Source organism: Balaenoptera physalus, assembly GCF_965194825.1.
Source record: "Balaenoptera physalus genome assembly, chromosome: 1".
NCBI lineage: Eukaryota > Metazoa > Chordata > Mammalia > Artiodactyla > Balaenopteridae > Balaenoptera > Balaenoptera physalus.
The window spans coordinates 175,397,915-175,416,410 of NC_138882.1; the positions used below are offsets into that span (position 1 = coordinate 175,397,915).

Genomic DNA, 18,496 nt, shown 5'->3' on the forward strand with positions numbered 1-18,496 from the left:
AATTTTCCAGCCAGTAGAATGCACTTATTCTCAGTTCTATAGATTCTTTCCCGTGCATCTCACAACTAAGACTAGGTGGTTATGTAAATGAGACAGAGGGGTAGAACTCCACTGAACACCAGAACTATTTCAACGGTTTAACTTATCCCCTTGCTTGCAGACTATCCCCTTTTCAAACTATGCTACACACCAATGGATCATTTTTGTAAAACATTAATTTCATCATGTTATTGCCCTAATTACATATCTGCAGGCCTATGAGATCAGATCCAAATGGCTCACTTATCCTACCAGGGCTCCAGCCCCTGTGATCTAGCTTTCCATCCTGTTTGTTACTCCCCACCCCAGGAAGCCTGATCCTGACCAGCCCCCCTAAGTGTTATCCACACTGCATCCCACTCCCACCTAGCCTCTGCTCAGGCTGTACTTTCCTTTCCAACCACCCCAATACATCTATACCTAGTTCATTCTAACTGAACTTCTGCCATGATGCCTTCCCTCTACTATTTAGACATAGATGGATCACTGAGTTCACCAAGCCCTGACAGCACTCATTGTAACATTCAGGCACACATTCTTCCATCTATTTTACTAATGAAACAGAGGAGGATCCTTGAGGGTTGCAACCATGTCATATTCAGAATCACCAACTTAAGAGTTCAGGTTACCTCAGAGGTCATCAAAGTTCAACCCTTGTCTAATGCTTATTCTGCCTCCTCTATGACAACCACAGCAAACAGGGTGCCAGGTTTTACAGGTAAGACAGGGAACTTACCTACTTTTTTCTTTTTAAAATATCCTCAATCCTCCAGATCACAAAGGAACTTGTATGTCACACTTGGGCTTAAACCTATAGGCAACAAGTACCCAGAGGTTTTAAAACAATAGTGTAACTTGCCAAGGTTGATTTTTTAAGATGATCACTCTGGTGATTATGTTGAGGACAGACTTGGAAGGAAAAGAAACAGGTCAGGACTCTAGCAAAACACCTGGTGAGAGATAATGGGGGCCTGAAAGAAAGGCAACGAGGAAGGACAAGGGATTTAAAAGCCATTTCTGAGGTAGACTAGGATTTGGTGAACAACTTATACAAGGGATCCAGCAACGAGTGCCACAGAGCTGAGAGCTCCCAGGGTGTGCTGGCAACGCAAGGGTTGCCCTAACCTCGGAATAAACTGCAGGGGGCACAGCTGCAGGCAGTCTGTCTCTCCCAAGTCTCTCTTCCTTCATTTTCAACCCCCAGTCTTCCCTCCAGATCATCAAGAGTCAAACGACAGTGTAAGTCACCACTATTATTCAAGTTGCCACTGTGGCTTCCTAGTCTAGCCATTTTTTTCTTCCCTTTTCAAAGGACTACCAAAGCTCATTGTTATTCAAGTATGGTCTTTAGAACTACAGCACCACCTGAGAGCTTCTTAGAAATGCAAATTCTTGGGTCCTACCCCACAACTACTGAATCAGAATCTCTCTGGGTAGAGGTCAGTAATCTTGTTCTAATTGATCTCCAGATGATTCCTAATGCATGCTGAAGTTTGAGAAGCAGTGATATAGCTAACCTCTCTACCACATCAAGGCTTTTAATCCTATATCCATTTTGCACCACTGAATGGAAACTCTATCCCAGGTACACTTTCAAGACTAACATGTCAATTTACAAATGCGCTGCAGTAAGAAAAATTTGGGAAGCAGTCATTACTCCAAGGGAACCACATACACTTGAATGAATCACTTAAATAGAAGCTTTTCAAGATGCAACTCCGAGTCATTCTCAAAAATGACTATAATCAAAAGTCAGAAACCAATTTACAGATGACTCCCTTACAGATTTTGACCCAAAATAAAGAAAACTGAAGACTTAATGAAACACCTAGAGATTTGCTCACCCACCCCTTACAAGAACCTTCTTCCTTCCTTTCTTTCTTTTTTTTTGGCTGCACCGTGTGGCATGCAGGATCTTACTTCCCCTGACCAGGGATTGAACCGTGCCCCCTGCAATGGAAACACAGAGTCTTGACCACTGGACCGCCAGCAGGGAAGTCCCAAGAACCTTCTTAACATAAGGTGAAGTGGTAGCTATAAGATAATGACAAACCCCAACCCCACTTCTTCCTAAGGTCACTGTCAGGAAGCACAAATAAATTAATCTATCCTCTAAAATGAAGTTTAGGCATTCCCGTAACAGTCTGTGATAACCGCCTTGCACTAGCAGTGAAAACAACAATCTGGCAATATGGTAATGCTGTCCCCTGTCAGCCATACACTTTTTGGATGATCAATGAATCTGCTCAGGTTTATTTGTTCAATGAGTTGGAACCTACTATATGCCAGGCACTATGATGGCACTGAGCAAGACAAAGCAAGTCTACCCTCACTAAGCTTGGAATAAGTAATTGAAATTACCCTTGAGATAAGCACTGACAAGAAGCATGGGCACTAAGATGGTCTATTACAGTAAAGGAACCTGACATAGTTTGGACTAGTGGATCTCTACAGGGGCTGTAAATCAGAATCACCCAGGACAGCTTCTAAGCATACCAAAGCCCAAGCCTCACCCCATATCAAACAAATCAGAACTCTGTGAACCCTTGCCATTGGTTTTAAAGATCATTTGCTTCCCAGGTAATTCTAACATGCAGCCAAGGTAGAGAACCACTGGTTTTGGGTATAATGTGATAGGTGTTATGGGCACAGAGGTCAATAATACAATGCCTACCCTCCAGGAGCTTTCTGTCTAGTGGAAAAGACCCAACAACATAGAAGTATCAGCAAAATACTCTAGCAAGATGGAGCAGAAAACGCTCAGATACAGGATAGTGCTTCTCGGGGCACAAGGGTGGGGAAGTGATCCCATTGGGCTATATAAGGTGCTTTTTTACCTGTGTCAGCAAGGTTTGGTTTCTAAAGATGGGTACTCAGGCAACTAATTATTTTTTATACCTTTTCATATATCTTAAATATTGCAGGCTTTTAAAAAAATAAAATAAAAACTGCCTTTAGGGACTTCGCTGGTGGCACAGTGGTTAAGACTCCGTGCTCCCATTGCAGGGGGCCCAGATTCGATCCCTGGTCAGGGAACTAGATCTCACATGCATGCTGCAACTAAGAGTTCACATGCCACAACGAAGGAGCCTGCCTGCCGCAACTAAGACCCAGCACAACCAAATTAATTAATTAATTAATTTTTAAAAAACTGTCTTTAGTCAGTGAAGGCATCATAGAAGTTATTTAAGCTGAGATTTGAAGCTTGATTAGGAAGGAGTTTTCTGAGGAAATTATCTTGAAGATGTAGTCTGAAATATGAACTGGAAAAGTTAGGAGGAAAAGTGTATTAGGCAAAGGGAAGATTGTGTGCAAGGGGCTGGAAGCAGAAAAGGCATGGGGCCTTACAGAAACTGAGAGGGCAGACAGCAAAAAAGGATGAAGCAGAGGTTCTCAAAGTGCCATCCTTGGTCTAGCAGCATCAAGAATTTGTTAGAAATGCAAATTCTGAGACCTCACTCCAGACCTACTAAACCAGAAAGGGGGGGCGGGGAGGGGGGGCGGAAATAGCCTTCGTAATAATAAGGATTTTGGATTTTATTCTAAGATTAATGAAAAATAATTGAGAGGTTTTAATAGAGGGATAACATAATCAGGATAACAGTAGCTAAATGGTTTGGCATTAATAGCTGAGCAAAAACTCCTCAAAATCTAATTTTTGTAATAATCAGGATCAGAAACCATACTGAGCCTTTAAGTCAAGGGTCACAATCGTAATGCCTTTAGGGCTAAGCCGGAAAGGCGAATGAGTGAAAAGAGGGATGTGGAACACTGATGGGGCTGCCCTCCAGTCAGCATAGCATCTGCTCTGGAGTCAAACAAACACGTGCTGAGTGGAGGGATTCACTGGCGAACTTAGGGCTCCCTTAACATACTTGCTTAAGAAAGGAGTGGGCCCCTTGCAGGGAATCCAGCCGTCTCCCTTCTTCAGATGTGACTATTTCCCCAGCCTGGTTAGGCAAATCTGGCATCAAACCAAAATTTCGAAGAGTAAACCACCTTTTGTTTCTTTGTCCAAGTAGCAGAGGGATAAAAAGCAGTTCAACAAACAAGATGCCAATAACCCAGCCAGCTCACCTCTCACACGGAGCTTCTACTACAAAGCAAATGAACCATTTGTATGAATCTACAGTAGAAGCCTGAACCTGGGAATGCTCCTTGTGATAGGCTAACCCAGGAACAACCCTCTCCTGGGCCCAAGAGGCTACCAGTGTCTTCACTTCGGTAGGTCAAATCAAGCTCTTGGATTCAACAGTATAAGGCTCTCAACCCTTAAAAGACACACTACATGTTTGTATGCTAGGTTTCTCAGGACTGAAAACTATCAAATACAGTTCAATCAAAAGGTCACTAGAAACAAGCAGAAACTTTTTGATGAGGAGCAACTTACAGCACTGGTAGGAATCCACCGATTTGGATTCTTGCCACAATAGTACCTCACCCAGATTCAGCCACAGACCATAGATGATGAGGGAGTGGTTACACAGTTCTGACTGAATCAGGTTAAAAAGCACATTCCAGTGAAGTTCAGGATGCAGAAAAGGATTGCAACAGACATTAATGAGAAAGGAACAAAGAGTGATTGCCTTATTCAGACACTTCCTCCCCCAATTCCTCAGCTGAGAAAGTCAACAGTCTCAGAAGTCCCATCTGACAATAGCTATTCATCCTGGCCTGGGAAGCCTGAATTACAGGTGCTGAGGGACTCCACAGACCTTGCCCTACCAAGGTTATGGCTCACAGATCTTCAGGGGAAGCCATGGAGGCTTCATGATGAAGTGAGTTCCTGCCTCCCACCTATTCCTTAAAGATCCCAAAACCATTTTCTCCAAAGTCAGGATAAATGAAGAGACAAGCTTCAAATCCAAGTAGAATCAAAATTTCAAAAGAATCTTATTTGCACCTGTGGCTGAATTTCCATTTCCTAAACTGAAGCCAGATTTGTAATGAAGGGTTTGTTACCTGCAGTCTTACTAGATTTCAGAACATCCCATTTTATTCCTGTGCCCAGCCTAAGTGACTTGCCCACGTGTAGTGGCAGAGCTAAGACCAAAAGTAAATGTTCCCAGAACCAGCCTACTATTAAATAGTTGGTGTTAACTGCCTCTGAGTATCAAGTATAGTCCCTCTAAGATGATGATGATAACAGCTGACATTTATGAAGCACCTACAAGCACCAGTACTCTCTTTATATTAACTTATTTAATATTAACCTCTCCATGAAGTGGGTACTTAAGAGTTTCATTTTACAGATGCAAAAACTAAGGCATGGAGAGGTTAACTGACTTGCTCAAGGATCCAGCGTTAGCGGCAGAGTCAAAATGCAGACCCAGGAACTCTGACTCTAGAGCCCAAGCTCTTAATCAGCAGACCACACTGTCTTTCTCAGGATACTGTCAGTCCATTCTGTAAACACTAATCAAGCATCTGGGCACCAAAAACTCTACTGGACAAAACAACTAGAAAATTTGCTTTTACTCCGCCATGCTCAATGTGACAATCCATGCTGAATGCACCCCAGATCCTACCTCCTAGCTTACCGCTCAGACAAACACCTAAAAATTAAGCCCTCAAAAGTAAGATGAACAAACAAAAAAACTTTAAAACAGTGTTTAGATCTCTAAACAGAGATCACACACATATTCTTCCCTGGGCAGGCAACCAAAACAGACATTCTATAAGGTCAGCCCATAAATTCCTATTCAGAATTTTGAGCCTGAATTCACGGAATAGCTCGTCATTCATTTAGCTCAATACCACCAAAACATCCAATCAGAAACTGGTTTTCTTTGCTTTTCTCTCTGCCCCCATCATCTTTTAGAGGGTGGCAGAAATACTCACAGGCAAGCTTGAAGGTCTTGACTGAAGACTCAGGTTCATATCTTCTTGCCCTCCCTTACTGGAGGTCATTGAGGGGGCTGAGGATGCCTGAGACCCAAATGAATCTTGAGATAACTCCTAAAACAAGAAAAACAAAAGCCGTGAGATCCTGGTATTGATAAACCAGGCAAGCTTGCTCCATGATGAAAGGCCTATGGGACTCTCTCAAACAGGGGAAGCTAGGTGTGAGAGACTGTCCAATCACACACAATATTATCCAAAGGCAGAAAAAAACTAGTTGTGGCTCTTAAGAATGTCAACAGTGGACATAAGACTCTCTGATGGCACTCTTGACCATTTATCACCACCCACAGAAAGCTGTTACTTGGGGATAAATGCTAAAGTCTAGCTAACTACAAGTTATATCTAACAAGGAATGAGACCACCTGATTCAAAAACACCAACAAAACACTCACACTAGGACCTCTGCATTAAAATGAGTACTGCTTCCTTTAAAGATATTTATTCCAACAATGCCACCAATGCACAAAATCTTTAATGGACCTGTCATCACTCAGTCATTCTCCTTTTTTTGCTCCTTAAAGAATAAAGCCCAAATTGTTATTTTTAGACTTTATCACCTACCTTGCTCATAGACATGGCTACAAATGAATTTTAGCTATTTCCCAAAATCAAATCCACTCTCAAAAAAATAAAAGGATTTGCTACCACTGAGAATATTCTAAAGAATGTGATGTCAGCTCTGACAGCAATTTCAAATGAAGGGCTCCAAAATATTTTGAGCAATAGCAGAATGGAACGGCAGTTGGATGAATGTACAGTACAGCCTCCCAAAGCGACTGTTTTAAAAAAGACCAAACTAACTTGGATGCTCAAGTTCTGAATTCTGAGTTAAAAAAGAAAGAAAAAAAAAAAAAAAAAAAATCAGTCCCGTTATCTTTATTTCTTTTCTGCCTATGCAACTTTCCATTGCCCTATTTCATGAGTATGGAGAGCTACAGGTTTTTATGCAGTTATATCTTAATTAGTTCAATCAGAGAACCAATTCTGTATGGCAAAGTTCTCATGACACCAACCCCCAAAGTCTGCGGTCACACGTAGGGAAGGGCATGAGGAAGAGGCATCTTACCTGTGGTGGAGGGAAGCGCTGCTGAGAATAGGCAGTTTGCTGTGACTGCTGAGACTGGGGCTGAGGGTACGCAGCCTGCTGGGAAAGTGTCGAGGATGCTGGCTGCTGAGGTGGCGGCTGCTGGTAAGGAGACTGTGCCTGCGGCTGTGAGTAGGGGGGCTGGCTCTGGGGGTGCTGCTGGGTGGTGGACTGCTGGGTGGGGTACGGGGTTGGGGACTGCTGATGGGGGGGCTGGGATGGCTGCTGGGAATACGGAGGCTGAGAGGACTGGAGCTGCGGTGGCTGAGACTGAGGCTGCTGCTGATATGAAGGCTGGGCGTGAGGGGTCTGGGATGGTGGCTGCTGGGAGTAGGGCTGCTGCTGCTGCTGGGGGTGAGGGCTTTGCTGGTTGTAATACGGAGCCTGGCCCTGCTGACCATACCCGCTGGGGCCTGGCTGTCCATAAGGTGGAATCTGTAAAAGGAAAGGATACTTTTAGCACTGACCCTTCTGGATGAAGAAAGGTGATTATGTCAGAAGCCATGCCCTGAAGGTGGGTATACAAAGCCAGCAAGCCAAGCCTCACAGTTAGAAGGCCCAGGGTTTTTCTACCAACCCTGTTAAACTGAGCCAGGAAGGACAGCCAGGCTGGGTTCCTAGTTGGTTTGTTCTGAAGTGGACTACATTCATTCGCAGGAAATTTACACTATTTAATAAAAATCTGGTCAACTTACAAGAGTTCAAGAACAGCTGTTTTCACCAATGAGTCTACTCTTTTTATCATGGCCTAGACTGTTTTTATAAGCGCTAGGAATCTGTATCCCAGCCCCAACGAAGAGTCAAGAGCAGGCTGGCTCAGCCGACTGAAAACCTAGGGTTTAGAATCCAGGTGGTATGCCAATCACTAAACTACCCTGGTGCTCTTTTTCATTTAGTCTTCATTCAAAAAGTATCTGACAGCCTACTTGCTTACTTGTACCAGGCACTACTCTAGGCACCAGGGATACATCTGGCAAGGAGGGGGGAAAAAAAGACCAATTATATCCTTCCCAACTCTCCTCCATTTTCTCATTGAAAAAAAAAGTGATTTTATATAAGGGCATACTTTGCTTTCAAGTATTAGAAGTAAAGTTACGTCTTATATTCTACCCCTCACCATTTTCAGTATGAATATCACTCACATATAAATGGTAGAAAATGCTGTCAAAACAAAAAATGGCCATAAAAAGATGATGGTGTGGATGGTCAGATAAAAGGAGATGAGTAAAATCTTAACATCTGCAATAGCACTGTTAGCATCTTTACTGCTCAATCTTCCCTTTTCCTGCTACTCCCAGTCCCTTCTAAACATTCACTTTAAACCAGACAGCTGTATGTTGAAGGCCTTGAGAACATGAAGGGCCTCTTCTCTCCCCAGGGCACATGGTATGAGTGGTTTTTCTTGGTAGCAGTGGATTGGTGCTCAGCCACTGCCTTTTTCTTTCTTCCCACTTCCTTCAGAGATCGCCATTCAGTGGGTACAAGCAGGCCAGCCAGGTCAAAGAAGACAGATACGTATAGCAGGTGGCCAGGGAGCAGTTTTCCTTCAAGCATACATGCGATGGTGACCACAACCTTGGCCTTGTACGTAGCACAGTGAAACTAACTGAGTCAGTTGGCCTATGCTCCTTTCAAGAGGTTTGGAAACCAAAGACACATTCTGATTCTACAGCTGAAGACCACATCTTGGACAGCAACAAGGATTAAGGTAATCGGAGTCAACATCTACCTGCTGTGCGTAAGAGAGGCCGCCCATGGTACTCTGCGCTCGGCCCTGCATGGTCATCGGGTACCGCTGCGGGGTCTGGGACCCATATGGCTGCCCTGGGTACCCATGTCCTTGCTGCGGTCCTGATGGAGGTCCCTGTTGTTGCGAGTATGGGTTAGTCCCGCCGTATGGCTGAGGTCTCATCTTGCCCATCTGATCCATTGGACTGGATGGCTACAAAATAAAGAGCATTTCATTAACCTGAAGCTTTGATGTCCTCTAGCCAATATGAACACAAACCTTGGCATACAGGTCTGTATGCCATAAAGGAAAACAGTTACTATGAAATAAAGTAATGGTACAGACCTAGTAACCCTTGAGCAAGTCATTTAACCTTCCTCAGAACCTTGATTTTGTCATATGTAAAATGGAAACACCACCAGTTTGTGAAAGCATCTTCTAAGATATATACTACTTTATAAGTGTGGTACTACTTGAGATCCAAGGAACGGGCCAGGTGTGGAGCAATGAATACACGTACTCTATGGTACAGAAAAATGACAACAAAGGCCCTTCAGTTGGGAGGGGATGGTGCTGCTATACTCTGCCATGATCCTGTTCAATAACACCAAAACTGATGCTTTAATACTGTGGTAGGGAATTCAAATACACAAGCATCTAGATGTTTTTATTCTTTAAAGAGTGGAAACTTATTTCCTTGCACATCCAGAGCCCAGTTGTGCTATGGCACGAGGACTTAAATTTATGCTTTCTTCCAATTGGGTATCATAGCTAAGTTACAGTTGTTGAGGGAATTGTGACCTTGAATTTATTTAGAGCCTTGTACAACTCAACTGAAAAGTTCACCTCCTTTAATAGTCAAGAACTTGAGGGTGTAAGGCGGGTAGAGATTATGTCTCTCTAAAAGACAAGATACAGAAGTACCAATAATGGAACCTCAAAGCTCATAGGTATTTGGCTACAAACATAACTTTCAGCTCTTTGTGGTGCAACAGGATCAGTCAACTCATTCACTTTCTGACATAATTTTATCTTATTGGAGCTACGTAGAACAGAGGCCCAGCACACTTTCCCCTCCCAGAGATGCCTACCTATATCTATTGGTGGTGAGAAGGGAAGGAGGGAGTATCTCTAAGCACTTAAATAGATACACCCAAGTTGCCGAGTAGGCCTGGACCTCACGTAAAACTTGAAAACTGAATTTTAAATTGGGGATGGGGAGTAGATATTAAGGAATTCAGTGGTTCTCAAACTTCAGAATACATCAGAATCAGCCGGAAGGCTTGTTAAAACGCACACTGCTGGGACCCATCCCCAGAATATGACTCTGTAGGTTGAGGGGGGTGCCTAAGATATGCGTTTACAGCAGTTCCCAGGTGATGTTGATGCTGCTGGTCCAGGGACCACCATACTTTAAGAACCACTGGCCTCGGTTACACCTAGGGTCCCTTCTGGTTCTATCATTCTGTAATTAATAAATTATTCTAACCTTAAAAAAACAACAACACAAACCCCTCCAAAATAAGGGGAGGGGGACACTCAAACAATTGGTTCTCTGTATGTGTGTGTATATATATATATATACACACACACACACACACACACTTTTTTTTTTTTTTTTGCAGCACACTACCTAAGTGTTTTATAATAATGAGGAAGTCGAGCTGTCATGAAGAAAATGGATAAGATAAAAAGCCACAGAGACTATTCTTCTAAATACTAACAGAAAAAAAGCAGAAACGAAGTTCTCTCTTAGGCTGCAGCTGAAATCTCACCTTAAAAGGTTAACACTGAAACCTCCAAGTTTCTAAACTACGAGAATCATAGTAAAACCGTGTCCCAAATCACTACTACATGTCAATATTATTAAAGTGCTATTTCCAACAATCATAACTAAACAATTTTTGCCCAGACCTGCCTCTGTATCAGAAGCTCCAATAACATTCCCGATCATAACTTTGGAGTCACGTGGATTCTTTTGGGCCTGTTTAGGAAGTTCAAATTCAACAACCGAACTAGTGAGTAATAAATAGCATGTGGTCTTCCTCAGATACACCTGGCAATGGAGCCAAAACATCACCATTCTCTCCTACAAAAAACTCAGGGGCTTACACAGCCACATCATGCCGCAAATAACAAGGAGATTCTCATCTTGTCCTAGACTGCAGCTGCTGTCCATGTGGCCCCCAGGTGAAGAGACTACATTTGCTGAACAGAGACCAGCCCACTCTGGGTATCTCTGTCAGTCTAGATCTCCTCAACACACAAGGGGCAGTCATTACCATGGTTACTACGGAGCTTCTAGAGCAGCAGCTATTAACCACAGCTACAGACCAGATGTGAGAAGCTTCACACATGCCCGGGCCTCTCCCTAGAGATTCCAATTTAGTGGGTCTAGAAAGGCTTGGGCTCCCTCCCCCTAAACCCCTTAAGATCCTTGGATGATTCGTTTGTGTGTGTGTGTGTGTGTGGCAATGCATGGCTTGCGGGATCTTAGTTCTTAGTTCCCCAACCAGGGATTGAACCCAGGCCACGGCAATGAAAGTGCCGAGTCCTAACCACTGGACTGCCAGGAAATTCCCTAGTTCTAATGTATATTACTAGCTGAGAACCAGTGATCTAGAGAAACACTGCCCAATAAAATTTTCTGTGTTGTGTGACTATTAAGTACTTGAAATATGGCTAGTGTGACTGAGGAACTGAATTCTTTTTATTTACTTTTAATTAAATTCAAATAACCACATGTAGCTGGTGGTTATATTGGATTGCACAGTTCTAGAGCAATACTCACAAATCATTTTCACCTCTCCCTGCTCAACAACAGCCCCAAACTTCGTACCTACTACATCATGTACAGTATCAAATAGAAAGAGCAAAGAAAGTAATAAATCGATAGACTTGGGTTCAAATCCTAACTGTCTGACCTTGAGCACATCAATTCTTTAACTAAAATGCACATAACTGGGGCTTCCCAGGTGACGCAGTGGTTAAGAATCCACCTGCCAATGCAGGGGACACGGGTTCGAGCCCTGGTCCAGGAAGATCCCACATGCTGCGGAGCAACTAAGCCCGTGCACCACAACTACTGAGCTTGTGCTCTAGAGCCCGTGTGCCACAACTACTGAAGCCCGTGTGCCACAACTACTGAAGCCCGCGCGCCTAGAGCCCGTGCTCTGCAACAAGAGAAGCCACCACAATGAGAAGCCCACGCACCGCGACGAAGAGTAACCCCCGCTCACCGCAACTAGAGAAAGCCCACGCACACCATCAAAGACCCAACGCAGCCAAAAAACAAAAACAAAAAAAACATAAAACGCACATAGCACACTTCACACAGTGCCTGGTACTTAAATGCCCAATGAATAGTAGCTATTATCAATAATGATAAATAGTGCTTCTGCCTGGCTCTAAAGTCTGCCACAGTGCTCCGGTTCTACGCATTTTTCAGCCTCATGCCAGACTTCCCACATGTCCAGCTCTACGCAATAGTACCCTGCCCTGCCCTCCTGTCCACAATGGCTTCCACCAGCAGAAACCCAACCCTTCAACATGAAGCCACTTCCCACTTCTTTAGCACATTCTGTTCTTTCACACTTCTAAATGTCCTATTGTAAAATCAGTCAGAATCATAGGTTTAGCACTTAGTTGTCCAGCTAACTGACTGCATCTCTCGAGACTAAGTTCTCGGAAATCGGAGATCAGGTATTTTATCTTCAAAGTGCCCCCAAAGACCCCAAGTGCAGAACTAGGGCTCAGGAACTTCACTGTGCCAGGCTGCCCTACTTTAAGAAGTGGGTAGGGGATACTATGGGAAGAAAGCCTAGATTAAACCACCTAGCCAAAGGGCCAGGGACACCCCTAAACCAGGTTATGACTTTGAGGGTAGAAAAAAATGGGGACTGAACTGAAAAAGCAAAGGGGAGGGTAGAACAAACAGTCAAGGAAGAATGAGCACACCTCTGAGGAGAATCTTAAGTGCCATCCTTAAGTGCCTCTCTCCTACAACCAGAGAGGTCGTCAAACCACACAGGCATCCACAAACACACTGCTTAAAAACAAAAGGCTAAAGGCAAGTTACTCCCCCCTACCAGCCACCCCCGCCCCATCTCTCACATCAGGATGCCTGCACTCCCAATTGAGGACAGCTACTAAAGGGTTCAAGGATTCGTCCATTAACTTTAGAAACTCCTTGCAGACTAAAAATAAACGCAAGTTAAAAAAATTCTTATTCTAAAAAATGAAATTAAGACATTTCCCTTTCCTGGACATTAGATTTCTGACCCCTTCCCTTCACTAAAGGGTTATAATAAACGGAATACACAGCTTAGCAACTAAAATATATTCAGTTCAACCAGATTACTCTGGTCTCATGTCAAAGTTAAACATCTGCTCATATCAGAAGGGGAGGTAGGCAGGGACTGAACTCACACTTCTGACACTTAAAACCACTGTGAAAGATTTGTGATTTGCAGTCATCTTCCAATCTTTCATAACAGAGAAGGGGCCTTAAATCTTCACTAATCAGTTTTTTTGGAAAGTAGCAATTTCAGACCAGAAAAATCCCTACTACATACAAGATAGAAAAACCAGTATCAGCAGTCTGCAGGCACCAAGGAAGAGGCAGAGGATGGGAAACACCAAAGAGCCAGAGATTCCACTCTGGGAAAGACAGAGAGGAAATCCCTTCAATGGGAAACCACAGGAGTAGATTACTGTGATTACACTTCAAAAGCAAAGGCTCTGCCACAAAGACACATAATTGAGAGGAAAATGCTGCCCCCTTGATCAGGGAAGTCGGGCCCCCTGCTATATACTCTCCTGCATTCATAAAAAATAAAAATAAAAAAGAGGAAAAGAGCCATAAGAAAACCCCCATCTCTATTCACCACTTATCTCTTTCCAGATCACTGGACATGTTACAAACTGCCTGCCAAATGAAATGCATCAAAAGTTGCAGTTTCCCTAGGCATCAAAGGCAAGGATGCCTAGCAGGCTGGTCCCTTTGAATATATTCAGAACAAACAGCTTACAGACTAACCACTTGCACAGAGTTTCCCTGCTCTAAGCAAATGGAATTAAAAGCCCCTCCAGATCAGAGGGCTAATGGAATCCCTTACAACTTCTTATTGCACCAAGGAAAGCCATAACGACCTAAGGGGTTGCTGAGATATAACACACTGGACTTCAAATTCTCCAACGTCTGATCACAACTGATTGAGAAGAGAGCAGAGAAGGCGGGGCCAGGGACTCCAACCTCAAAATGAGAGATACTGTTCACCAAAACGCACCACACCACATGCAGTGGCACCAGAAAAGAGAAACTTCTTAATTTTCTTGAAATAAAAGTCCAACTGAGGAAAGTTCCAGGCTTCAGTCCCAATCCAAAGATGCAGAAAGGAAGTGACCGTGTAGCAAACCAAAGGAGCCAGATTTGGTACCCAAGGACCAGCAAGAACATGACTGGAGAGAGATGGACCGGGCTGCCAAAAATGTGTCCATCAGAAAGCAGAAGTCTTGACTACCACTTGTCCTGTCACCCTAAATGCCAACTAGTTGAGGCCAGTAGAAACCTAGAATATTATTTCTTACTCATTGCGCTTTCAATTTATTCCTGGCCAGATTTGTTGTATGACTTTTAATAATAACAATTAAAAAAAGCAACCCTGGCTCTTTAACCAAAAGAACCACCTAATTGATTCCCACAGTAATTAACCTGCATTTTACCTCAGAGAGCGGTAGTTAAGGAAGTCGGCACTGCTATTTATAACTCATCTCAAATTGAGGGCAGACTGCCTAAAATCTAACACATCCCAGCTGTACTCCTGTTTGAACTGGGGCCAAGGGAATTTTTTAAAGCAATCTTGGCACCGAATGAATGACACCAACAGTATGAGAGCTCGAGCGGTTGTGTTGTGGTGACGTAGCACTGGAGGTGGAATGGGAGGGGGCCAGTGTACTGTGATCCCTCTCGTGCACGCCTGCTGCTTGCTGAGTCCCAGTACAGTAAGCTGGGAACCGCCCACTGAGAGCCAAACACAGGAAAAGGCTTTTCCTGTGGAACGCCTTGAAGTGAGAAACACATGGCTAATCTGCATAAACGCGAAGCCACACCACCCCTGCCAGGAAGGTTAGTGCTCGTAATCTCTGGCCATGAAGCTGGCTGCCTGGGAGGACTTGGACTGGCGCCTGATAACCCAGAAAGAGCCGAAAGAACAGATGGGTAAGGACCCCGGCAGAAAACAGCCCCAGGTCACGTGACTCGCCACATGGCCCCGCCAGCACAAACTATTGTCTGGCTGTGGAGCTCCCATACAAAGGCACCCGGCCTTGGCTTCCTGTGATTACAGGGACAGGCGGCAGCTGTTGATCCAGTTCCCCTATGGGACGCTCCCCTATTGAGGAGCATTCCAGGGAGGGATAAATACAAAAGTTAAGGCCTCTCCCAACCAACGTGCTCTCAGCTTCCTGCAAGCTCCACGTGGCCCCACACTCAGTCTGAGGAAGGACAGAGTAGATTCCATAGAGAGAACCACCCTTTGCACCCCGATACACGTGAGCTGACCAGCATAAATCATTCTCATAGTGCCCCCCTCCCCAGCCACACAGACATCTGTATCCTCATCCTGTTTTTTCTCACTCCTCCAGTACACTTCATGGCTTTGAAGACTGGTCTAGGGGCCCAACCCCAATCAAGGAAAAACTGCCCAGAAACCTGCGTTTAGTTCTATCCCAGACCCTGCCTCCTAAAATAAGGAGACTCCTTCCCTTCATTTTGTTTTGCATTTAAACAGTCATGTGCCCACTGTTTATGTGACCCAGGATAGTAAGAGATTCTTCACTTCCTATTTGGCCTCACCAGAGACATCACTAACGATCTCCTGAAGCTATACTAATGATAAGAAAATAAAAATCTCTCATCAGAGGTACCAACACCTGACCCAGGAGATCAACCCACTCAGCCTATGTTTCTTATCATTCATAACCTGAGAATAACACCCCATTTTTCTACTTCACAAGAGACTGAAAACAATTCTTTCATTTTAGTTCTAGTTCATTCCAGTTCTCAACAAACTGGTCATATGCCTGTGGTGAGAGAGGAATTACCAACAACTAGTTTACAACTACCACCCGAAAGAGTTTTTTAAAAAATTCTTTCAACGTTCCGTAAGTGTCCACGTTGAATACAAATAAAAAATCCAAAGTCAATTAAAAGTTCTATCTACCCCATTCTGTTTACAGAAATGATTCTTGAAGATCAGGGCACATTCCCCTTTGCAGCCTTAAGTAAGAGCCCATTTCAAAGACATTACCTGAAGCATCAAGCTGACCGAACTCCTAGGAGGGGCTGCAACCTGACAACAGACTCAGGACCTTCCAAACCCAAACTGTCTCTAAAGTGATAGAGAACAAGACAAGATGCCTGGCTCTCTCCCTGGCTCAGAGATATTTAGGCTACTGTGCTCCATCCTTCCAGACCAGAAAGTCAGAAAAAAACTCACTAAGGGTAGAAAAAAGAGACCAAAGGGGGAAAAGTCACTGAATCGTCCACAAAACTCAAACAAATGATGAGAGCCAACCGTAATAACCACCTCGCAGCTGTCCGCCCAGAAGAGGCGTGACAGAAAAACCACAACCAGGTGGCTGGCATTTCTTTATTTCTTCGTTGGGTCCTGAAAGAGCTCTTCAAATAAAGCAAGTAGAGCACTAAAGTAATAAATTCCCCAACAAATGATAAAGTTCTTCTCATCCAGAGTACTTTCATTAGCCACCTTTCAAAGAGAAAGTGCTCTTCCAAAAATGATGATCACTTTTTTGGAAGACCAAACTTTTCCCGATTTCCAATGAATTACAAAAGCCTCTAAAAAAGACACATACCTTCTTGAGAAAGAATTCTTCAGGTACTACTTAAAACCCAGGGATATAATATATAAAACAGTAAGGCCCCAAGACAATGATTAAACAAGAATGAAATGCCACTTGATAAAATTAAACATCCCCTTGTTTACAGCTTTTTAATCTCAAGAGTAAGGCCGCATTACAACACGGTGAAAAGAGTACACTAGACTGAGAGAATGCCTGGGTTTCAATCCCAGTTCTCTGACCAGCTGGGGAGAGAGGGGTAGGCACTAACCAGGTTGTACCTTAACCTCCTCAGCTACACACTTGAATCCCGCCCTCTAGATTCTGAATCAGCAGCTCTGGGATGGGGCCAGGAATCTCCTCAGGCAATTCTCATGTCCAGTCTGGGAGCATTTGGGCTGCATGGCCTCCCTCCAAATCTCCTCCCATCTCCAGCACAGAATGACTCTAGAACTCAGATGCACGTTCAGCTTCCTTAGCCAAACTATGGTCTGAAGAGGGCAGTGCCTGGCCAATAGAGAAAAACCAGGAATGGACCTCAGATTCCCAAATAAGCAGCATTCTCAAAGCCAAGATTTCCCAAATTCTTATACTTAATCCCCGACTGTCTTGTTCACCTGACCACCTATTACTAACAATACTATATGCTTTACTTATTTACCTTGTTCACTGTCTGTATCCTAGACTAGAACATAAACTCCGGGAAGGTAGACATCCGTGTGTAAAACAAACTTTCCTACTTTAAAAGAGGAAAAGAAAGGGGACTGTGAAAGAGAAAGTGGAATTCTAGAGGTCTTGGCAATTCCTAACCTCTTTCATGCTGAGAGGAAATGCTTTGGTTCAACACAGTAAGTCCTAAGAGCTCTGCCTCCACAATGCCTTCAACTTCTCTGTCCCTCAGTTTCTACATCAACAGAATAGAGACGGCAGTAGTAGCACCCTCAGGGTTGAATGAAGTAAGTTAATACATTAAAACGAAACAAAACATTGTTCTTCAAACCAGCTGGACATGCTCCAGCCTCAGAGTCTTTGTATTCACTGATCTCTCCACCTGGAATACTCTTTCTTCTCTCAGGTATTAGTATAGCTCTCTCACATCAAATATCACTTCAATTTGGCCTCCCCTGGTGTACCCATTTAAGATTTCAATCCTGCACACTTCTTACAGTTGATCCCTGATTAACTTTGCTCCTGAGCACATATCACTAAGCATACTACTATATGCTAAAGTTTACCTATTTATCTTATTTAATGTCTATATCCTAGACTAGAATATATAAGCTGCAAGGCTAGAATACAAGGTATGTGTCTGTGTTTGATCGCTATATCCTTCAGCACCCAAAATGTTAGCTATTATCGTCCTACACAAGTCCCAAATTTCTAAGCAATAAAGCTTAGAAACCAGACCAAGGTCTGGTCCCACACACTCAAGACCAGAAACCCAAAGTGGTCAACGAGAAGTTAACTAACAAATAAATAACTTCCCCCTCTCCATACTCAATAGGAGAAAAAGCAGAATGGAGCTGAAAGAAGTGTCAAAATACCCACTTAAAAAACAGGAATACAGGACTTCCCTGGTGGCGCAGTGGTTAAGAATCCGCCTGCCAATGCAGGGGACATGGGTTCGAGCCCTGGTCCAGGAAGATCCCACATGCCGTGGAGCAACAAAGCCTGTGTGCCACAACTACTGAGCCCGTGAGCCACAACTACTGAGCCCGTGTGCCTAGAGCCTGTGCTCTGCAACAAAGAGAAGCCACCACAATGAGAAGACCGTGCACTGCAACAAAGAGTAGCCCCCATGTGCAGCAACGAAGACCCAACGCAGCCAAAAATAAATAAATATTTTTTAAAAATAAAGAAGACTTAAACACAAACACACT

The 18,496-nt window shown here is 43.8% G+C and overlaps 1 protein-coding gene across 6 annotated transcripts in view; it reads right to left on the reverse strand.

The window, feature by feature from the left end:
• The window catches only part of ARID1A (AT-rich interaction domain 1A), a 70,440-nt gene that overhangs the window by 34,707 nt on the left and 17,237 nt on the right, over positions 1-18,496 (reverse strand). For 5 of the 6 annotated variants that reach the window (XM_082412507.1, XM_082412508.1, XM_082412506.1 and 2 more), the window contains exons 2-4: positions 8,757-8,969; positions 7,010-7,462; positions 5,881-5,997 (exon numbers count right to left, since the gene is read on the reverse strand). In XM_082412507.1, the coding sequence (XP_082268633.1) occupies positions 5,881-5,997; positions 7,010-7,462; positions 8,757-8,969 (783 nt within the window). Of the gene's footprint in view, positions 1-5,880; positions 5,998-7,009; positions 7,463-8,169; positions 8,733-8,756; positions 8,970-18,496 lie in introns of those variants that run through there. The other variant, XM_082412509.1, reaches the window with a different exon arrangement.